The 24553-nt window shown below is 41.6% G+C and overlaps 1 protein-coding gene across 1 annotated transcript in view; it reads right to left on the bottom strand.

Annotated features, from left to right (window-relative positions):
* Positions 1-24282, bottom strand: part of PDZRN4 (PDZ domain containing ring finger 4) — a 244228-nt gene extending 219946 nt beyond the window's left edge. Inside the window, 3 exon segments of the mRNA XM_080552063.1 lie at positions 17504-17608; positions 21543-21629; positions 23580-24282. Of these exon segments, the coding sequence (XP_080408189.1) occupies positions 17504-17608; positions 21543-21629; positions 23580-24200 (813 nt within the window). The 5' untranslated portion in view covers positions 24201-24282.
* Positions 24283-24553: the final 271 nt, after the last annotated feature.

Raw genomic sequence — 24553 nt, 5'->3', positions numbered from 1 at the left:
TTTATCCCAATCATTTCTCCTCTCTTGCAGGTCCCACATAGCAAAGACTCCATACCTACTGCAGTATTTCAGCTCCTTAAGATCAGCCTGCTCCCACCTCACCTCCCATCCTCTCCCAAGCCACAAGTCCTTCCACCAACTTTCCATTAGCTGCTGAGGCTCATGGAGTGTTTCCTCTGTCCAGAACTTACCCTCGGTCCTGCTCTGTCAGAGAAGAGACAAGCATAACCTCTAAAAAAAATGCAATTCTAAGGACAGAATAAGAGCTGTTAACGCCTCCCCACACACAAAACAAAATGATAATCTTGAGCTACATTTGGCACAGTACAGATGCAGATGAACCACATGATTCTTATCTCGTTTACCAGTGCTACTGTCAGTGTGTAGAGCAATGATTATACACCTGTTGGGGGGCCAATATACTTTTGACACCTAACTGTTTGAAAAGATGAGTAAACCTGGAAAACCTCACTCTAAACTCAGTTTCTTGGATACAGTTGAAACCAGTAGGAAAGTATTTCTTTTTTTGTTTTCTTTCTTGTATTTTCAGTTGTTGTAAAATAAGTCTCCCAACTGTGACTAAAGTGCATGCAGTTAGTGATGGCTGAATCAGGACACAAGTACACAGTACAAGTCCATTCTTTGCATTTGTTCAAGGCACTCAATGAGTATTGAACATCTGTGTTTAACTGAATAATATTACTTGAGATAATGCACTAACTTTTTTTTTTTAAACTGACCTATTATGCAAATCTGACTCAGAAGCTTTTTCTTCATAAGCTTTAGAACTACATGTGAAGATTTACACCCGACTGAACTTCATCAGTTCAGAAGTGATTTTGGAAAGCTATACAAGCAGCTATTTACCATATATTCAGAGATCATTAAAGGAATATACATGAATTATTTAAAAAGTTAAAATATGTATGATTTACTTCGAGATACATATTTGCTACTGACATTACTGTAGTTTGCTTTGCTGTCTGAGTCCCAAACACCAAAACTTACAGAGATACTCTAGCAAAACTTTCCAAAGATCAGTACTGACCTGTAGCCTTAGGAAACTGCGTGCACTCTCTGTACGTGGGGTGCGCACAGCACTGAAATCAGTTGGGCTTTTTGTGTGCAGTTCCCAGCTAAGTAGTCTGGGACAGGTCTTCAGGGATTCCCCCTTTCTTTCAACAAGCCATTATTGAGAACAGCTTTGGTTTAGATCATTCAAGCATACATTTAAGGGATGTCTATACTATTACTGAACCTAATTAAGAGCAGCTTCTTCAAAGAAGCCATTTACAATCACAGAACACATGCACACAGATCTACACACCACCTGTATTCTGACAAGCACGGTATTCATATTTAATATCAAGTTTGTCTGGTCAGTCAACAGCTTCTGAAGACCAGAGTTGTTCTTGGTTCATCATGGACATAAACCTCCACTGCACCTTGCCTCTTCACGCATCCCAGCACATATCAAGGCACTGTTGACATGTGGCAGTCACAGCACAGGCACTACCATTTCCTTGGCAGGACAAACAGCAGAAGGGAGCACATGGAACCAGGACAGAGAGGAAACACCATTCCCTCCTGGAAGAGCTTCTGGGAGCTCACACAACAGCCACAGCAACATGGCTGTATTCACCCTGCCACACCAAGCCTTATCTGCCCCACCACACCCAAAGCAAAAGCAGTGGACAGCCTCAGAACCTAGATAGAGATCTAATGTTGCAATTGTGTCTCAAATCTAATACCACTGATTCCTACTGCTTACTATTCTTTTACAAGTGAGTTGAGTCAGCTCCATGAAAAAAAATAAAAATCTAAGTGTTCACTATTTGTGTGGACAATGACTACTCTTCAGCATCAGTCCCTTAGTTATTAGCCAAAAAAAACAAGCAAACAAACAATAAAACCCCACATACTAAATCAACCATCACACTCAGTTTTGAGCAATAAGATCTCAAACTTTGATTTACCAGACTCCTACAAGTCAATTTAAAAAGCTCACAACTGCTTGAAGCACTGCTGCAGAAAGGAGTGAGTATGCAAACAGAAGCCTGCCTTTGCTTTTTTTTCCTACCATGCCTTAACAATATCCTGTGTCTTGCAGTTCAGAGCAAGGGAGGAAAAAAGCAGTCATCCTTCACTTTCTTCACCTTGATGAATGATTTTAATGCAAGGATAATTTACAGTGCCTTAGCTGGAGATGGAAAGATGTGTTGTAGTAGTCATAGAAACAATCTGCATTTGAAAAAATTTCCTCTAAGTGATCACAGTTTTAGACCATGAGAAAAGAGACTAGTTTGTTCCTCACAGCAGCTTTTATTGCTTAATCAGTTCCAAATCCTCAAATGTAAAGCAATAGTTTCTCAAACTATGCTAACTGCTTTCTGAACACAGGAAGACACAGCTCACAAATTATAAGAAAAACTTAAAATCTCATCCCAAAAGCACAGCTTTATGGTCATATAATATCCGAAGTTGGAAAAAGGCTGCAAGGGAAAGGTAAGTGATATCCAGAATGCATAATTCAAAAAACCCTGGGAGAAAAAAAAAAAAAAAAAAAAGACTGGAAAAGTCTGTGGAATAGATAAAACTTCAGATGTTCTTTTACACTATTCCTTTGTGCCTGACCTGCTAGTGCATTATTATTTTCACTGTATCAAATAAAATAATAAAATATTCATTGGTGGAAAGTTTTGTAAGAAATTCAGGATTTCAAATGGCATTTGAAAATCACCATTTTGAACACTAGATTTTTGTCACTTTCCTTTAGTCTGACTCGTTTATTTAGATTGTTAATTCACAAAGTAAGGATTATGCTTTAAACTGGTATTTGTACATCTGCTGCAATGATGCTCCCTATCTCCATTGTAGCCTCTCAGCACTAGTTCATTACTACTAGCAAGAGAAATGGGTACACTACAGTCCTAAATAGCAGCCATACAGAACTTTTTTTTTTTTTATTTTATTTTATAAATACATGCAAGAGAATAATTTGATAGGGATAAGGTTTTTTGTTTTTTTGTTTTTTGTTTTTTTCCAGAAGCACTTTTCTACACTTGATGTAGGCAAAAGTACAATAGCTTTCTAAGAGCTAACCACCTATTTTATATATATCTTAGAAAAAAATCCCCCTGCTAGCATTTAAACAGCACTCCATCTCCCAGACTCCACCAAATTCAGAACCAGACATAAGCCTGCCATAGACCAATAAATACCAAATGGAGACTTAAAAACACCTCAGATTCAAAAGTAAAAGCTTTCAAGGTATTTCTACAGCCAACATATCCTTCCAACTGCAGCTTTTAATGCCTCCCCACAGAGGCAGCCTTAGAATCAATGCATCTCACATGTGTGCATCCTAAAACCCGATATGCTCATCCAATGCACAAATGTCCTTGTTGAAATTGTGAGTGGAAACACCCAACCGTGAAGAATCAGAATAAACTCATACAGATATCAATAAAGACGACCAAGAACAGGAAAAGAACATTTCACAGGAAACAATCCCTCCATCTCTTTATTTTGAAACAGACGTGGTAAATTAACAAATAAACAATCAACAAAACAAACAAACACCCAGCCCACAAACTTTTATTTCCAACCCCCTTATGCCAGATTTATTGACAGCACATTTTGCCCAAAAGCTTGCCCATTTTTCACAACCATCTTAGTTTGTCTGATAAAAGATACTGCCTGCCTTCCCTTACGTACCATAGTTTCCCATACAGAACGCTACACCCAAAAGCAACAGAAGTGCAGATTAAAATTTCTTTCTTTGAGCAATGAGATAATTCATGTTGTTCTCTTGGCAGAAGAGCTTCACCAGTTTCTCACTCTTTGTATGGTCTGTTTCTCTGAACACACTCCACATCTCTGAAAACTGAAGAAAACCGGAGCAGTGCTCCACTGCTTGGATGGATGGATGGCTGCACCATCTCAAACACACATCTGTATCTTCACTTGCTAAAACTCATCACCCAGGTTCCAAGAACAGCTACTCATATTCCTCCAGAAACTGCCAAAATCATGGTTCACTGAACTCTAAAAAGAAATTGAGATCTAGGCAAGTCTCTCAGCTGACACAGCTGTTTGCATTATTTCTTCCACTAAACCAGTGATACACTGTCCACTGTCTTTGGGGATACAGATTGCCTTTTAACACTTGAGTTTACTTTACTCCAACCCAAAAGATACAGAGATTAACGAGACTGGGCATAACATGAAACCATATGTTAAATGATTTCAAAGCTAGTCTCTATATAGCCAGGGCTTACTGGGGCATTTCAAGTTGAATCTTTTCTCATGCTAATTCCTGGCAGATAAAGGAAGAACATTCAAAATACCTGGAACACGGAATAAGGCTTGTTGTTGTATGCGTATTTTGTTTTGTTCTTTTGATGAAAAATACAACTTCTAGAGAGTCAATAAGACTACGGAATTGGAGTAGGCCATATCAACTAGGAGTATCACAGCACGACTGACAGATTCCAAGCACAGTTTTGTACTTAACTTTCTGTTTTTTTACTTAAGCTGGTATTTCACATATTATGAATATGGAAGCCAATTTCTTGTACATTCCAGCTCCCACTTGAATTAGTGGAATACGTAATTCCAGAAGAACAGAATATTGGACCTATGTGAAATGTAATGTAAGAAGGTGAATGAGACATATTACCTTATTTCTTCTTAAATTCTATTCATTCTTGGATAACACAAGATTCAATAAGCTTTGTTCTGGCATTACAGTGAAGAACTCTGCACAAAGTGGCCTTTTATCCCAATGATCCAAACTCAAAAATGGAAAAAGTTGATTCATAGGAAACTGCTGAAGATATTAAGATGTGCCACTACCACTTTCTTCTTTGAAGAGTCAGATGAACTTCATCCTAACTCAGCTGTCTATATGTAAAGTATCTCAGACTGAACTAATCACCTTTGCTAAAAATATGTGGCTAACTCATCTTTAATACTTACAGAATGAGAAAGCTTTTAGAGATTTAGCATTAGGCAAGATGAATCTCATCTTAAATGCTCCCATGGGCTCTAGATCCTCTGATAGCAGATTGGCATTTCTTTTTTTTCTGGGCTCTGTATGCTGCTGAACACTTGATCAGTATTTAAAAAAAAAAAAAAATGTAAATATCAGACAGCTGGCTTGGTACAGGCATGTTTACATCACTTTTTGTTGTTCTCCTACTTAATAACATGAATTCATCATTATGCAACATTGGGTGCTCTGACCAGAAACCTCTGTAGCAGCAGTGTAATACTGTGAAGACACTGTCTCAAAAGAACATTGAGCACTATGTTTGGCTTAGACGGCCATTTGCCGATAAAAATGTATAATACATGAACTTGGGGAATACTCAGCTCACTTAAAATCAGGGAAAAAAAATCAATGATAGTACACGTAATTTATAATTAGAGCCCACTATTTTGTAAGAGTCTAGCACACATTTTCACTATCCACTCCATTAGAGATAAAATGAGCTGTTAGAGGTTAAGTGGCTGAAGCAAAGCAACAGCTTAGCAGCTGGGTATGGAATTTAGGTTTCTCCTTTCAGAGCAGATACATAATAGCTTGATGTAGCACAGCCAGGCAACAGGTACCTTGAGATGACAGAGAAGCAAGGTGCTGGAGCATGCACATAGAGTAGCAACTCCGGTAAGAAAGCAGAAGGAGATAGTTTTTTTTCTGAAGTATATAAGTGAAGAGGAAAGGAAAGCATCTTGTACACAGCAGCTAAAAATCACTCAAATTGTCCTCTGCCTGTGCCTCTGCCCCATTGATTAAGAGACTAGGATAACCATCTGAAGAATAGACATAACATTTTTGTTTGCGAAAAACAAACACCTCTGGAAAAAGGATTGAACTATTTTTTTCTTCTGATAAAAGATCTACGTTAAAACACACAAATTTCCTATTAACCTAATGGTTTATGTTTCATCGGCATTTATCTAATTGAAAATACTAACATTGACAATCTGATTCCTTCCCACCCCCAATTCTTATACTGTAAAGGTAACTACAAATCACAATTGCAAGAAAGGCTAAAAGTTTCTATTTCAACAAGTTCATTAGGAAAGATTACAAGTCCACCACAAAGCCAGCCAGTAGGAAATAGTGGCACAAGGACTCCAGGTAGACATGAGGTCATCTGGACTAAGCCCAAACAGTTTTTCCCAAATCTTTCATTTAAGAAGGAAACCTATCACTAGAGCCAACCAAATCTCAGAATTCAAAGCAAAGCATACACACTAACAATTCTAACAAGTAATAACTCGATGGTTTTCACATTAATAACTTCAATGGCTAGTATAAACTGTTTCCTATATGACATGCTCTTCTAAGCATACACTGAGGTAGATGCTTGAACTACAAAACTTAAAAAAAAAATATAAAAAAAATCACAACGAGCACAACAAAAAGGTGAAAGACAAATGCAGATTGGGAAAAAAAAATAGAAAAGAGTCACTTTAAGGTATACAGTTCTTCATTTTGTACTGAAACTCCCTAAAGTGTTTATTACTGCCACTCTGCTGATGCCATGAACATACACCAGGACTCCAACAGGTGTAAGACAGGAGTGAGTGTAGGCAATCACATTTAAACTTTGTTCTTAACTTGCTCTGCTAAGTTACCAATAGCATTTTCTGAATACTTCATTTTCTGAATTGTTTTGAAATGTCAATGTTTTCTTTAACCTTTCTCATATTGTCCATGGTCTGTGATAATTAAAAGATAAAACCTGTATATTAAGTGGTGAATACTAATTCTTTAGATTTCCATTACTTCATAGCAGTGAGAAGGGAAAAAAAAACAGTGAGAAGGAAAAAAAAAAGCAACAACAAACACCCACACTTTTAATAAAAGGATACAGTAATTGTCACTCAGAAAAGTAGGCTGAAAAAAATTGTCAAAATACATTCAATGAGAAACTTCAGCAATAATGAGTTCTTTCTTCTAAAATAAATAAATAATATGAACCATTTTTGTTTTTAAAATGTTCTTTTTATGACCCCAAAATAGAGATGTTCTGAGTCCCTCATGCTCTTCTTACTCTTTTATGAAACCAATAAAGAGAGAGAAATCATTAAAAATATTAAACATTAAAAAACATAACTCCTTAAGTATTTTGAAATACTTGGTAATAGAAGTAGACAGGAAAAATCCTTGTATTTTTAGAATAAATCATACATACTCTCATAAGAAAAGGTTCCTGCTTAACACTCTAAAAAAAATAAATCCACTATCAAGTTTATTATGATTGTAACATCATTCTGTTGGTCACCAGAAAGTAAATTCCAGTTAAGACAATTCTCAAAACAGACAGCTTTCCATTTAAGCACACATCTAGAGCATATTTAAAAGTTGTGCCAAACACTCAGAGATTTCACAGAGACAAGAAAACAAGATGCAAGGGACAAAAAGTGTAAGTCAGAAGGGGCTGCTACACATCTGGCAGTAACACTAGGTGTCCAGTTTGGATTAGGGCTCTGACCACTGCATGGGAAATGAAGGAGCCAGCTTTCTGCTCTAGACTTGCACATTATACCACTCAAAAATGTAAATAATCCACTCCAGGAAGAGTGGCACAACAGTCTGAAAGCTCTTAGAACATTTATCTTTCCAGCTGCAGTAGCAGCTACCATTCAGAGAAGGCTGGGGGGTAAGCTAAGGTATGTGCTGAAAAGGCTTGCTGACAGCACGAAGACCATATGGCTCCATACTTGCCATGTGCCAAAGACTAGCCCAACACAATCTAACTGTAACAGAGAAATGTAGGGATCCAGATGTTTTAATTCATGCAAGACAGCAAATCCCTTCCATTTAAAATAGCATGCCTTCTTCCTGCAAGCTGCTGGAAGGACTTCAGATACTAACCCACTTGATCAGCATGCTTAAAGAAACTAACGCAAGATTGAAAGACTGTACTCAGAAACAGATGGGCAAGCTCTGAGCTACCACATCCCTCAAATTGTGGATGCTCCAAATAGTCAGAAAGCAATAGATAAGGGGAAAAACTCACGTTCTGCATCAACCTATTTTGGATCTTCTCCTACATTAGATAACCACGTGTAGACAGAAATTCATATTGTAGAGAAGCTGAACTATTTGATAGGTGCAGAATACAGCAATTTTCAAATTTGGTTTTCATGCTCTAGTTCTTAACTTTTGACATCCTGCTATTTTCTTCTTGTTTTTAAATTTTCCACAATTTCCCCCTTCATCCTACTGTTTGTCTTTTCAAGTAACAAGATTGGGAAAAAACATTACTTAAAGAAGACATTACGTAAATCATATCATTCTGTAAATAACATGTAGACTTGCTATGTAAATAAACACAGCAGCCACGACTTATTTTGTCAACAACATTTTATAAAGAAAATGCCTTCCAATATTATTTGGAATGAAGAAGCAGTGTTGAGTCATTCTGTGCTCCTTTCCTGCAGCAGTGATTCAATCAAGTTGGGTCTACATGTAAAGTCATAAAATTACATTAGATTTGCAATTCCAGACAAGACAAACATTTAGTAAAATGTCTGTGTATTAGTAACAAATGTACTTAGCTTAGTATATATGATTTTACTTAGCATTGTCTTTGATGGTGAAGAGACCACATCTGCTCTTGCCAACTTGAAAATTAGTTTTTCCATTTCTGTCTTAAATGCTACAGAATTTTGCATTTTGGAGAGAAGCAGCTTCCAAACAACAGCCTTCTTTACATTGTCACTCCAATTTTCAAAGCATTTGGAAAGCACAATGCTGTACACACCTCCAACTACTCCTTTTCACAAGTTCTAAGGAGCAGCATGCTTCCATTTCACAGCTCCTTAAAAATTAGGTTATTAATTTTAAGCGAAGCCATGAATAATGACTTCATTTTGAACATTTCTTCGCTAGCAGATACTAATGGCGTTTCTCACTCAGCCTCCAATTACAGAGAACAGTGATTAGCAACTCCCTACAAATATAATTAGCTGATTAAGAAAAAGGGCAGATGAGATCAAAGCTCTTGGAGCATATAGCCTTTGGATTTCAACTATCAGTTCAGTGACTTAAGAGGATAAAACACTGCATTCATTTGACATATGTAAGCTGTCATCCCCTCTAACTGTTGTCTCAACCACAATAAAGAACAACCTTTATGAAAGGCTAAAGAAAGCTCTTTTCACTTTCTGAAAAATATCAAGGGCTTCTGGGGTGCCAGCAGCATGTGCTGTGGGAGACACAGCTTCCTTACACTTCCTTCAGTTCTAAGCAAGAAACTCAGCATGGTCCCAAACTTTAGAGCTTTTCATAGCTTGGCTTACCATCAGTTATTCCAACTAGTCCTCATCATACAAGTGTCAAAGGGCTAGCCACCTCTGATCCATCCTGAAGTGCTCTGAAACTTCTGACTTTTTGTTTTCATCACACAATTAACACAGTCCAAGAAAGTTACCAGAAAATGCCCGTCACTCTCTGAAGCCTTCTGGATGGAGTTCATCAGGTTATGATATTTCAGCTCCACATCAAGAGTCAAGTACACCATATCTACAAGACATACTAAAGGTCCAAGACCAATACAACAATACACAATCACACCTAAAGCCCAGCTGAACTGCCTGTTACAGAGATACAGCTTGCCAATGGAAGGGAAAGCACTTTCTTCAGTTCTTGTCCGAGATTATGCCCAGAGCAAAGAGAAAAAAGCACTAGTCTTCATCAGAAAACCTTGCCACCTTCAGGAACAAACGTAAAGTTACATTTCTATGACCTTGTCTTCCCTAACATAAATAGACACCAACATGTGTGTATATGCAATCATTTGAAAAAATTCTAAACAAAACACTCCTCTGCACATTCCCTTCTCTTCCTGGGAAGAGGATGAAAGCAGCAGCACGTGACAGGTGTTAGTTACGTTGTTTAATGCATTCCTGAAAGTGTTCATGAACACCTCTAAGACCTCATATACACAAAAATTTACTCTAAACCTACTGTCCCATCTGACTATAAAACTACATTCCTGCTGCTGCTGGGTGAGGTAGTGTGTTACATATCAATTGTTTTGGAACGTTTACCTTAAAGCTTAAAAAAAATCAATGGGAAGGAAGAGAAAGATGACGTGTAGCAAAGACAAGCTCAAACAGGACATCTAGGAAAATGCTGAGTTTCAACTTGCCAAGTTTCTGACACATTATCCCTCGGGGTGAGATTAGACACTTTATGAAGAAGATGGGTGTGAACAGGCTTTCACACAATGCCTAGGGATCTATGGTGCATGGCAGCAGGATCCCATAGATGGTGTTATATTAGTCAGCTCTTCCACAGGTTAACCAGAATCCTTCCTACCTAAACAGCACAGCTGACTTGCCAATTTGGCTACTGCCTCACTCTGCAGACACAGTACAGTTAGCAGTTTTGCTCCAGCATTGTTCCACCTTATTTCCCTGTCAGACTGTGGGTGCACATATACATGGTCCTACTCCACAGTTTGGTTAACCACTTTTTCTATATCCCCTTCACTTCTTGCACACTGCCTATTTATGGGAGGCACTCAAAAGTACTCCTGTGGAAACGTAAGTTTGCTGCTTTGTCCTCTCTAATTGTAATGCTCACTTTTTGCTGTTCTTCTTCTTCCTTGTGTACTCTTCTTCATTCTTTTTCTTCTGTTCATGTGGTCGCCCAGCTGCTGGAGAGACCCACCACAATCAGCCCAAGACAGAAATATCTTGTTGGAGACAGCGAGTTAGGCATGCTCATGTGCACGCAAACTCCCAAAGCCTTCCTATCATGTTTAATCACACCTAGACCAAGGCCCAACATGGTAGAAGTAGCAAAAAAAAAAAAAGTAAATCATGATGTTCACAGCTTCCCCTTAGCTTGCTCTCGTCCCCTTTCATACCAAGTCACATTGCAGAAATACTCCATGTTGTTCTGCCCCTTGCCATGTTCCAGCCACCCCAGTATCTCCTTTTCTTCGTTTACTGGGAGCCCCTTGCAGAGAAGCATCCAAGCACATACAAAGGTGCAGCACACCAGCTACCTGCATCTCAAAGTAGCTATGACTAACAAACCATTGGCTGAAGAGACTTCCTGAAAATGATGATATGGCACATTGGATACACCAATTCTGCTAATAACTTTCTGGAGAGTTTGTACAGTTGTCACATTCCAACCATGTTTGGCACTTTCACTTTTTCTTTTTTAGATAAAAGCACTATGAGAACATGTATGAGAACATGCATATCTGAACACAAAACAGAATCACAGAATGGTTGAGGCTGGACAGAACCTCTGAAGATCATCCAGTCCAGCCCCTTGTCAAGCAGGGTTACCTAGAGCATGTTGCACGGGATCACATTCAGGCGGATTTTGAATATTTCCAGAGAAGGAGACTCCACAGTCTCTCTGGGCAACCTGTTGCAGTGCTCTGTCACCCTTATAGTAAAGAAGTGCCCTCTCATATTCAGCTGGAACTTCCTGTGCTTCAGTTTGTGCCTGTTGCCTCTCATCCTGTCACTGGGCACAACTGAAAAGAGACTGGTTGCATCAAAGACCCAAAGTCTGGTATTCATTCAGTCATGGAACCCAAATCTTCCATGTCTAGGAAAGTGTAATATTTGAAGAACATCCTGGTTAACATCATTTGCTACTTTCTCTTCTCAAAGAGAAGACACTGTGAGGTCAGAAATGCAAGTATCATTCAAGAATATGCCACATAAGCCACAAACCTGGCATCACACAAGACGGAGGCAAACTCTCATTTACCAGCACTCCCCTAGAGAGAGGAAGAGCCGGAATTCCAGATAGAACTCTCTGGAACAAGCAGCCATTTCTTACTAGATTATCACTGGATAACCCTAACTCACAAATGCCTGTCAGCACCTAGCTCAGTTTGAAGGGGGGCGGGGGGGGGGGGGGGGGGGCTGGCCTTGCACAGGGTAGCCTCTGCCCTATTAATGAGAGTAATTACCTGGGTATGGAAGTTCAGTCCTTTGCAAGCAGGGCAGAGCCCACAACCCAGATCTCCCATTTCTTGGAGAAGTGCTCACAGCTGAATGAATTCAGGTGTCCAAAAACCTGTATTTCAACAGGTGAGGGAGAGGTGAAAAGAAGCTACAGGCATTTCTATGCCTTGATACACTGATTTATTATGCCAAGGATCTTTCAGACTAATTAGTAGGCATCTAATGAATGTAGGTGCCAGACATCATGAATTTGTTAAGGATTTAAGAGAACTTAACATACCTAAGGCCACGTTGGCATATTTAGATATGCTGAAATCCACTCTGCTGAAATTATCTGTGTGAAATGTTCCTCAGCTACCACCCAGATCTTCCTGGTCACATTATGTGCATCTTTGGTTCAACGCCATCCCCAATCTACTAGCTCTGATCCCAGCAAGACAGTTTCTAAACTCACTACTTCTACAGACATAATCTGACAGTGGAGATTCCTAGCTAAATAAACATGGCTGGTATCAAAGATTTTGCTTGAGCAACATAGTGAGTGTAATGACAGAAACATGCAGAAGATAAAACATCACACAGCTGACACACAGCACAGTCAGCAGTCTGGCAATAGTTAAAAAGTTTCTGTGTAGGCGCTTTGCAGATGTAAGCTGCTTCTGCCAGGATAAGCCTCAAGACTTCGTCTTTATTGAAACTGGCTTTGCTGACATGCGCTTGAAAGCCATTGTGTGTGTACTCTCCAAAAAAGTTAAAGAACAAAGGCAAACATGGAATAAGAGATGAAGCTTAATTTATTATACACTTATGGAGCTCAGGCTGCATAAACAAAATATAGTCATAATACATATGCATCCATCTCACTTTTCAAAAAGACTTAAAAATCCCAGACTAAAAATGTTTCTTTTTTTTTTTTTCCCTCTCTTTTCCATCATGCCTGTTTCTCAGTCAAGGAATTAATAAGAATCAACTGACTAAAATGCAAAGGGGCCAATGCTCTCATTTCATTTGAGAGTATAATAACAGAAGCCTTTGCCTTACAGTGCAAGGAACAGAACAAAAAAATAAAAATCCTGAGTGTTCCAGATGATGATGTGCTTATAGTTGCTCATATAAATAGTTTGGTCTTCAGCCTAAGCCCCTCTTACATGCACACAGGTTTTTCACTGCTGTTTTGTTATTTGGCAAACTTACAACAGAAAGTTCAGCCATGACTATAGGGCTTTGTCTCCTACACAGTGTGAATTAAGAGTCACTCTTTTCCCCCAGATTCATGAAATCCTGTTGTTTTTTTGTTTGCAAATTCAGGAATTCCATCTGGGTTGCAAATTCTGTCTTGGTCATGTATTTTTTTGGGCAACACTGATGTGAAAAGATAAAATATCAGCATGCCTCACTTTAGTAATACAATGGTATTTTGCAAGACACTGTGACTTGCACAACGAAAGAGGATTTGAGAAAATCAGTCACTGTTTTTTTCTAAAGCTGGGCTCAAAACCAGAGACTACATATCAGTTTCTATAAGATGTAATATTATATATATAGTTTAAAAAAAAAAGGCAACACCAAGTGTAAAGAACTAGTTCTGAATAGAAGCTTTCACATGACTGTAAGCTCCCCAGGGAAATAATCACTCAGTGCCTGCACTTTTCTGATGCTCTTCCAAAGGCATTAACTAGTGACTACCCACAGGACATCAGTGTACTTGGAGCTCTGGCCAAATGGTGCCATTCTTATGTGAAGCTGAACTTACGTGAAGCAAAGTGAGAGAGCAAAATTTTCCTCCATGCAGAAAGAGCCAGTTCCAGCGTTACTGCTCAGAACTATAAATATATATAATAAAAGCGTCAGGTAAAACACTTCTGTGTATCAGCAACTTTGCAAAGGATCATATTTGTATTGCCTTGAGGTGGCTACTAGCATTAGCAAAGATGAGCAGTGAACCTATTCAGTAGGAAAGCTTTGCATGAAGTGAGGGGGAGATGAAATGATGCACAGCTGTATAACTGTGATCCATCCTAAAATTCCAGGAGAGAGAAGGGTGCTTTTTTATTTTCTCCCAGCGGCAACCAGAACTCTTTGAACCAGCACAGACTAATAGACAGTCTCGTGCATGGCTCGCTGCTTCTCCCCTCCTCTTGGCATTCATAGGCAGGGTGGAATGGAAGAAGACAAAGGGGTCTAAAAGACAGAGGTCTGCTGGCATTATACCACTGCTCATAATTGAGGCTTTCATGTTGGGAGTCACAGATATCAATGCTGCATCGTGTTTTATGAGATTCTTTTTATAGCGTGTGATCAGGATTTAGTCCTGGAACACATGCTGCACCTTGTTAATTTAGGGAGCTAGTTTTTGGATAAAAACTTATGAAAGCAGCAGAATACCCTAACATCTGGAGGAACGTGCTATATGAAAATAATTAGTGAGAAAAGTTTGTCCTCAATGAACACATAATGATCATTTTTGACATGTAAGCAGGTTCCTGAAAGAACACATCTCCCAAGTGCTGCTGGTTCATGTCACTGTCCCAGGCCAACTTTACTCAGCGTAAACAAGTCTCTTCTCACAGAAGTTAGCCTTGAGCAAAAAGGAAAAAGCTGTGCTGAGGCCTGAAATCCTCTGTTCCTCAGCAGAACAGTGAAAATGATCAGTGAGGGTCCTGTGACAGTACCCTGGGAAGTGCTGCAGCCCCTTAACACAGGGTAGCTAAGGCTGTCACCCTTTACCTCTGTCACCCTCATCCACCACCAACATGCCGTCCCACAAGCATCTGGTCCAGTTTTCAGGTCCTCAAGCACAAAATATGTTCACCTGAAAGTAAAGCCCACACAAACACCAACATTTTTCCAATGAATGCATCAAAGAGATTGTACTGCCCATATTCTGGGCACAATGGCCTCAAAAATCTCCACAGACTCAGGTCACGCATTTTTACACTTACAACCTTAAAGAAGAAATCTGATTTCTGTCCTTGGCACCCCTTCAAATAACAATTATTTGGCATATCATAATTATTTGGCAAAGCTGCCAGAGTAGGTGATGACATATATGAAGTAAAAGACCACAATGCTTGTATCTGCCAGACTTCGCTCACAAATCCAGCTGCCAGAGTCATTTGCTGCAGTAGGTTACACACGAGATGGTCATTTTAAATGCACACAACTCGCTCTTGTCAACCACGTGCAGTTAACATTTGTTCAACATCTGATAAAGCACTGAAACAAATTACCTTCTTTATTTAGCAACATGCCTTGAGAACAGATTTTCTCCCGATCTAATGGGATAGTTCTGTCCATTATCCCATTAGTTACGCATTACTAGAAACACCCGTGGCATCACACTGCTGACTGCAGCTATCAAAGGCTCTTCCAACAATGTCGGTTCCTTCTGCTCTTGATTACCAAGAAACAGTCTCACGAAATATCACCCATTAGATCAGATCACCAAATGAGTGAAGTGAAAGCAATAATAAGTCCCACTTCCTATCAACTTTTCACCCAAGCTGACACACGTTTTGTCTCACCAAAACTCATATTATGTGTGTCTGCCAACATTTTTGAAACAGTTACACCATCTGTCTGACTTATTTCCTCAAAGCAGTAGCATTCATATTGATTCTTCCCAACAAACTGCAGCAGGGCTGGCAGGGCATCCTGGGGCAAGAAGGCATCAACAGCTATGTATGGACCAGGTAAAATTCAACCTTTTGACTCCAGCTGCTTCCACTGGCCTAGATCTAGCATGGAGGAATAGTTATTTGTTTGTGTTTCATTTATAAAGTCTTAATGTTGCCCTTCCCCCCCCCCTTTTTTTTATTTTAGTTTAGCAAATTTTGAAGCAATAAAACATTTATTAAAATGTTTGACCTAACCCTGGACACTTTTAAATGCTTGTCTAAATACAAAAAAAAAGTATATACAAACATGCTGTATATTAATATGGTGAAAATTATGACCAGTTCAGTATTGTATGAATACAAATGTTACATTGGGTCTGTAGGTTCACATGGAAGTGTGAATATGCTCTCAGTAGCAATCTAAATACCAGCATGATTTTACGCAACCAAAAATCAAACATATAAAAATCAAGCATGTAGTGGCATTTTGAGAAATGACCTTAAGTTTAATAAACAATAAATAGTAAATTTATTTTTCCTTCCTCCAAAACCACTCAATTTTGTTTTAAAAATCAAGGAACTATGAAGAAATAATAAATGAAGGCAGGAAATGATGAGGAAATGCATAAAACGCTGTATTACGTTGGTTTCTGGATCTTACAGTGTGGTTAAGTGAAACAGTAGTGTCAGAAGAAAGATTTTTTCAGCATAGGGCTGTTGTTACAAAAACATCTATGCTAAGCTTTTTGTGTATCTACGGGAGAAAGGAATTAGGTTGCAAGTTCAGTTATGCTCAGCCAATTTAGTTTCTACTAGAGATGCATGTATCTGCCAGTGAAGAGCATGAGCTTTCTTTTTCCAAGAAAATGGAATAATTTGGTTTCACACACTGCTCTGGGCTCCCAAAATTAAGAGCACAGTGAGCATTCAAACAATCTTGGCTTCTGTTTCTAGGCCTTAATAATGAAATAATGCCAGATGCCAGCAGCAGCACTCCCCATTTGTCTCCCAATCCACTTGTTTCACGTACCTTTGTTTGGAACCCCGTCCAACTGGCAAATTCACACAACACTTCTAAGCCTCCTCTAAACCCAAGGCTAAAGTGGTGTATCCTAAACAAACCTAGCAGCTACTGTTACATGCTGTCATTAAGAGAGTTGTATTAGAGCTGAGATGTGAAATGCCGGTTTGACAGCACTATAAGGAATCTATTCTGGTCACTACTTCAAACTGCTCTTTTAACGCCTTTTACAAGGCTAATTATGGTTACAGATGTAGGCTAGGCAGAAGCCTTTTCTTCAGACTGAATTTTTTCTTCTTTTTTTTTTTTAAATGATAATTATTTCTCTTTTATGAGAAAAGCTGCATACAACACAAGAATAGACTTTCAAATTTCCATGCCGGCATATTACATGCTGGGAAACAGCTATATTGGTCCTTGTGAGAACCACAGATGATCTACTTATGATCATATAGCAGGAAGAACTTTCTCTAATTGCTCAAGAAGTTTCACAATGCTGCTCATCAGTGCAGCTTCTGTGACGAGTTGCATAATCACAACAGAACCCCCCCCCAAAAAAAGCAAAATCTATTTCACTAAAACTGTGAATTTACACAGCGTCATTTAGCCTTTTTTCTCAAGTTACCTAAAATAAATGCAAATTGCCTCTCCTGCTTGCTATTTCAGTGTCTACACCTCTGCCTTGCTTATATCGGCTTAATCTTGAGACCAATACGTGTATTAGTTGTTAGAATAACCCACGAGTCTTCACTTCTGGCAAACGTTTGAGCAGTTCAGTGTATAAGAATCACATTTAGACATGGCAAAAGAGCAAACTTACAGCATACTTAGTGTAAAAAAACATCAAATCCTTGATTAATCTGATAATATAACAGACTAATCCACCAGGGTTTTTTTTTCTTACCTCGATAATCTTGTCGTGAATTTGCAGGCCTTCTGCTTTGTCTGCAGGTCCATTTTCCAAAATTTTTGACACATAAATTCCCTCAGCAGATTCCTCCTGATTGTTCTGTGCCAGGAGAGACGGAAGTTGCAAAAAGGACCACATTAGTACAAGAAATGAAATGTACTACAACCAGCAGCAATGAACAATGCAAATCCACCTGAAATATGCGACTCGCTTTTCTAGCTGAGAATTAAGCTCCTTGGGATTTTTTTTTAAACTTGCTTAACAAGAAATAGTCATTAATCAAAAGGACAGAATTAATGAAGTATTCCAGCATTTTTTATAAGATTATCCATTCACTTCTGGTTATTTTAGTCTAAATGAGACACAGGGTGCAAGAGTAATCAGATCCTAGCTAAAATATTTAAAGCAGACCTTTCACTTCACAGCAGACAGAGACTACTATGTAAATGCACAGAGGAAGATATTCATTAAAAAGGATGCCCAAGTGTTTCTGTCAGGAAGGAAAGTGATCCTGCAGTACTGCCGCCTGTAAATGTTTTCCTGCATTTGGAAATAAGCCCCAAGGAACAAAGTGACATTAGTTAGCTGGCATGTAACAGTGATAGGATTTGGTTGGAACTGGTTAACCTCATAAATCCTATTCACATGGGAGACTGAGAACTTGCTCAGCTGTGAAATCTATACAGATCAGCTGTGGACAAAAAGAGAACCCACTTCCAGTTGATCTCTACACATTTCTAAGTACAACTGACATGAAGGTCAAATTTGAAGCAGACAAATTATTTACTACAGCTGAAATATACCTGATATTGTTGCACAGGCTAAAATTACTTCATTTCATCACATGAGAGATTAAAACATTTTTTAAAGTATTAAGTCAATATTAATAAAAGAATAATTCAAAGCAGACGCTACCTACTATAAGTATTTTAAAGTATTCATACAAATAATAACCTAGTCAGCAATAAAGGAATCTTCTTTCAAATCATTTATGCTTTGGACAGCAGTTGATATGATGCTTATTTTCCTTCTGTTACCAGTGAATCCCTGACCACCAGTATGACTCATATGTGTACAAGTTTCTAGGACTAGGTCCTATACACTTGTGGGGAAAAAAATTATTTTTTCCATTAAGAAAACTGGTAAATCCATTACAAAATATGGAGCCACTGTAAAATATGCTTTACAGTATATGGCAGCTGTCCCGTGGAGACTCAATCCAAGTAGATTTCAGGTTAACAGATATTTGTTCAACATGATGCTGGTCAGGCTATGATTTCATAAACTCCTAATTATTTTCCTTGGTCACTGAGACTCATAGGTGTTAGGTAAGATGCAAAAGGGAAATTTTTTAACAGTTCCAGAAATATTTTGGAACGGTGGAGCAACAGACCTCCACTGAGTTCCCAAGTAAGCAATGAGACAAAAGAAGCATAATAGCCATTAGTCAAAACGCACAAAAGGTAGGGTCTGTTTCTTTCTTAAGAAAACGGAAGGCCATATTACACTACCTTCACCCACACAAAATTGCGTGTGTGTGTGTTTTTCATAAGAAATTTCACTGCCCTTTTAGAGATCAGCATATGACCCGGTAAGAAAAAGGATATTTCAGTCTTACTTGTGGTCCCCATTGGTAGTACGCACTACTATCTACAAGTCCTACCGAGAAAATACACCACAAAGCATACAGCACTTCGGCACCTCCTCACACAGCTCACAGGCTGCAAGGCAGGGGCTGGGGGAAGATACGGAGGCTAACGGTTTATTTGCCCTTTAGCTGAGTCCCTGGGCTACTGCAGGAGCCCACAGTCATGCCTGCGTGACTTTGTCGAGGTGTCCTCAGAAGGCCAGCCTTTGCAAGCCAGAGCGAGGCCCAAGACAGAAGTGGGCTTCAAAGTAGCCTTGTTCCATCAGAATAATGAACCACCTTCCAGAAACACATACACGTGTGAAATAAGACCTTTCCTGACAAAATAAGACAAGCTTGTGGTGAGTTTTTCCTTTCCTCTCCTCTTGCCCTTCAGGCAGAAGGTGAACAGTGGGGAAACCTACAATGGACTTTAAATTAAACACACCAAATATAAGCATGTATGTACCAAGTCACCAAGAGTCACCTGTTTCCAGACAGAAAAATCTGCGTTGTATATATAAAACACCAATAACGTGTGGTGAAAACTCCCACCTACAGGACTAATGCAACAACACCAGTGTTCTGCTCTTCCCCTACACAAGCCAATGTTTCACCAACGGGCACTTTTTCCCTGAACAATTGAATATACATATTGCCTTCATAAACTCTTGTTGTCTTGTTACTAAACAATTCCTGATCCAGGTGGGTTTTTTGTTTGGTTTGGTTTTTGGTTGGTTGGTTGGTTTTGGGTTTTTGTTTGTTTGTTTGTTTGTTTGTTTTGAGCAGAGTTTTTTATTTTCATTATTTGAGCCTACTCGACCCTTTCTTCCTGTTATTTCCTTTGGCTCCAGCCATGAAGAATCAGAGCTTATACTGATATCTACCAATCTACCGTGTGTAGTATTCACGCTTACCACAATGAGAACAAATCAGAACTTCTGAATTCAACATCAGATGACCCAGCAAACCCTGATACCCAGCTCTGCCTCACAGCTCCACCACCTTCTCTGTCTTCAACTATCGGTGTTAGTTAATGGTAGAACATGACCACTTTCTTCTCTACAGTCAGCCATACTCTCCAGAACAGTGCTAGAAACACTCATACAGTTATCATTTACTCCTTAAACTTTCAGAATATTCATAATACTCATTCATAAAGCCTAACAGTTTGTAATATCAAGAACATTTCCAGTGTGCATTGTTTGCACGTGAGTACTTCAGAGAAACTCAGCTGACATCCCAAGAAAGCTGAACACCATGCTCCCTTTTCCCTGCAGTTTTCCCACTGCTGTAGATAACAGAAGGCAATCCAAAACTATCCAAACAAAGATTGTATGGACTTTATTACTGGTATATTGAAAGTATGAATATAATCTAAGTGTGTGTATTTTATCTTTCAGCGCCTGTTGTCTCATCCTTCCATTAGAAAATCTAAGAAACTCTTGCATTGGATTTCTTTGTAACACACATTTGATAAGTGCATTTACCCACAAGGAACAGCATTTCTGCAGTGCAGACTGAACTTCTTAACCTAATGGGAACAGACTCTTTGGCACCACTAAATATAGTCTGAGAGCAAAAGATTGCCAAACTAATATACAGGGTCCTATTCCCCTCCCCAATAACAGCAGCAGGTTATAGTTCTCCCACTTAACAAGAACCTGATCAGTGCATAATTATTACCTAACCCTTTTAATCAACTATTAATTTTCCAGTTTAACAGGTTTCTATACCATTCACATGTAATGACAGTCCTGATTAATGCTTTTGGAAGGATGAAGTTAAAAAAATCCCTGCATATTCTTATGCATATTCGTGGAGGGAGGGGGGAAGGGAGGGGTAGTGATCCTTGTTCATATTTTACAGTTTTTAATGAACCTTCTAAAACTAGACTGATGATTTGTGAGACCAGATTCATTTATGATATAAGATCGATGAAAACTGTATTTCAGTTCACAAAGAAAAAAAAAATTGAAAGCAGGCATGTGAGAGCAGGACATGTGCTTAAACTATCTGAGCTACAGAATCAAATCTTCATCTCTCCTTTAAATGAAAAAAAGCTAGCAGTTTCCAAAAATTCCAATGGCTTAATCCTGCAACAATTACTCTTGTAAGTAGTCCCAGAGATTTCCATTCAACAGTTTCCATGAATACATATTACTCACATGGGAACTTAGTGTAGATCAGCCTAAAGTTTGAAGGCAAGAACAAAGGGAACACCTTTCCTGAAAGTGAGAATAATCCAATTCTCACAAGAATCTAATTATACCTGATAACACAAAGTACTTATATCTATGGAGCTGATTCCACACCGTCATTGAAAGTGACTTTTTTACGACTAACAGTGTACATAACAACAGAAAATGTGGTCAAAAAGTAACCTACAGTTACTTTTCTCATTACCTGATTGGGTCGTCCTCCTATAATATTGAATCCCAAAGTATCATTTTCTCTGTGTAGCATGATTGTTAATGGTGTGGGTTCTCCTGCCTACAAAGAAAAAGGTGAAAAACTGTTAAAGCATATTGTCTTGAAAAAACAAACAAACAAACAAAACAAAACAAACAAAAAACAAAAAAAATGAAAGCATTAACGTACAAAGATTTTTAGTTGGAGAACATGTAAGACGGGTCTCAAAAGCAAATTTGGCTGAAATGAGAACAAAAGACACTGGAAAAAAGCAAAGGGAAGACATGCACCACTGAAGTGTCACAGGTAGCCAAAGCACCTGACTATTTTAAGTGCTGAACAGAAAAAAGTGCAGGCTTTGGATGGGAGGAATGCTCTGCACCACTGAAAAAAAGTCAGTGCTCCAAATGCCTGCAATCTCTACAAAATCCCTATAGGCATTTATATAACATATAGATTAAAATACTCAACATGACAATTTTCAGACCCAAAAGCCAGCTATATCAGTACAGTTTTGTCGCAGCTTTCAGGAAAAATATACACAGAAAACGAAGCCCAACTTTTTATATTAGCTTCTCACTTTCCTCCCCAAAAGGAAGAATCCAAGAAACATTTCTGTAAAAAAAGGGTTTTGTTTTGTTTTGGTAGACAGTTGTAAAATATAAAGTGATCAAAACAAGTGATGGAGTCAAAGTTCAAAATGAAAAGGAGAAAGAAGCCCTTTCCCTCAGTGGAACGGGTAAATTATTTTCTAAAAAGAGTAACCAAAAAAAAAAAAGGGGGGGGGGGGTTCAGCATAGCAAGTTAGCTTATTTTATGTAGTTCATATATGATAATAGTTATGTTTTAGGAGCCGTATTCCCCATGAAGAGGGCGTATTCACCCAGCACTGTCAGGTTTGCCGGTCCCTAAATGACACAGCTGTGACACCTAAACGATGATACCCATCCAAACATCACAACACAACACCTGACGCTGAAGGCCGAGTTTTATTAACGGCGAGGCGTTTTGTGGCAGCAGGGTGCATCTGTCCCACACCGGGACGCCGCTGCCAGCCCCCCCCGACGCCCCCTGCCCTCGCCCCCGGCCGGGCTCCGAGCCGCAGTGCGGGCAGCGGCCCCTGCCGGCGGTGCCCAGCGATGGCAGATGCTCGGCGGCGACCCGGAGAGAGCAGCCCCCTGCCAGCCCCCCTCTGGACACCCCAATAACCCCCCCTCGCCTTTCTGCACTCGCTGTTTTTCCGCGCACTCCTTAGCGGCCCCTGCTGCCCCCTTCGTGTGACCTTAGCGCATCCTCCCGGAGACGAAGCACACCTGCGATATTGTACCCCGGGGAAATTAGGGAAAAAAAAAAGATTTAAGTGCTGAGGTCTTCAGACACAAGGTGTCTCGATGCCACGAGGAGCCGTGTTTCTAGGCCCGCAGGTGTCCCGCAAACACCCCCTCCCCACCTTTAGCCACCGGAGTGATGGAAAGCGCCAGGCACTGAGCTCTTCCCCGCAATCCGCTTCTCCCCACGCGAAACACGCTTTGCTCTCTTTTCCCTGTCTTTTCCCAAGTTTACAAGGAATTTATCCTCCAGTTCTTTAGGCGACTTCTCGGCTGCTCCAGCAGAAGTCCCAAGCCGGCTCCGCGCCCCAGCCGAAGCCAGCTGAGCGGCCACCGGCTCCCCCGAGGCGGAGGGGTCGTGGCCCGATGCGGGTGCAGGTGAAGCCCGGAGCCGTGCCTGCGAGCTGCCAGCCGAGGAGCCAACCCCCCTCCTGCTCCTCTCCCTCCCGTTTCCCCCAGGCGACAGCCGCCGCTGCCCGGCACCGCTCCGGGGCTGCTCCCGCCGCTGCCCCCGCTGGGACCGGGCAGAAGCGTGGCCGGCTCGGGGCTGGGGGCTCCGTCCCCGCGGGCAGCAGGGGACACCCAGGGCTCGTCCTGACACCCGGCCGCCCGCATCCCCCTCGGGGGGTCGGGCTGGTCGAAACCGAGCACGGGGCGAGCCCGGCTGCCGGAGGGGGGCCGGGAGGGTCTGGTCGGCACTCACCCCGCCGCGCCGGCCGCCCGTCAGGTCGCGGGTGATGCTGCTGATGTGGCTCATGTACTGGCCGAACTTCGCCTGGTAGCGCAGCGCCGTGAGCCGCACCTCGCTCTGCAGCGCCCACAGCTGCGCCAGCAGCGCCTTCTCCCTCCTGCTCCAGCTCACGGCCTCCCTCCTCGGCTCCTGCCCCGGCCCCGGCTCCGGGCCGCCTCCCCGCAGCGCCCGCGGGCGCCGGTGCCCCTCGCCCGGCCGGGGGGTCTCGGGGGAGCCGCCCTCCTCCGGGCCGGGCGGCCGCGCAGCCGGGGGCCCGTAGCGGCACGCCGCGAGGTGTGCGGGCAGCTCCCGCAGCCGCAGGACGCGGCGGCAGCCCCGCGGGCTGTAGTCGCACTTGACCTCCAGCTTCTGCACCAGGCTGCGGAGCGGCAGCACCGGGCGCAGGTCGGCGGGCGCCAGCGGCCGGCAGCGCAGCGGGCAGCGCCCCCGCCGCGCCGCCCAGGGCAGCAGGCAGCCGGCGCAGAAGACGTGGCCGCACGGCGTGGCCAGCGGCTCCTCCAGCACCCTGCCGCACAGCTTGCACTGCAGCTCCGCCGCCACCGGCGCCGCGAAGCGCTCCGGGTCGAAGCCCATGGCGCGTCCCGGCCGCCGCCAACTTTCGCCGGGGCGGCCCCGGCGGCGCTGGAGCCGCTCCCGGCGGGCGGGCGGGCGGCGGCGGCGAGGGGCGGGCGGAGGAGCGGGGCCGTGCCGGGGGAGGCGGGCGGCGGGCGGCGGCGCCCAGCGAGCCTCGCCCGAGGCTCCCCCCGCGTCCCCCCGCCTCGGCTCCCGCTCCCCGCAGCTGCCGCCCCGCCACCTCCGGGCATCCCGGCCGGCGGGGCACGGGAGGGGATGCAGGGACCCGCACCCGGACCCGCACCCGGCTCCCCACCCGCATCACCCCGCGGGTCGCTGTAGGTTGGGTCGGGAAGGGGGCTGGCAAAGCCTCG

Source organism: Anser brachyrhynchus (assembly GCF_964034855.1).
Source record: "Anser brachyrhynchus genome assembly, chromosome: 1".
Taxonomy (NCBI): Eukaryota; Metazoa; Chordata; class Aves; order Anseriformes; family Anatidae; genus Anser; species Anser brachyrhynchus.
Note: the sequence above shows the minus strand (reverse complement) of the source record. Positions and strands in the feature narration are given on the sequence as shown.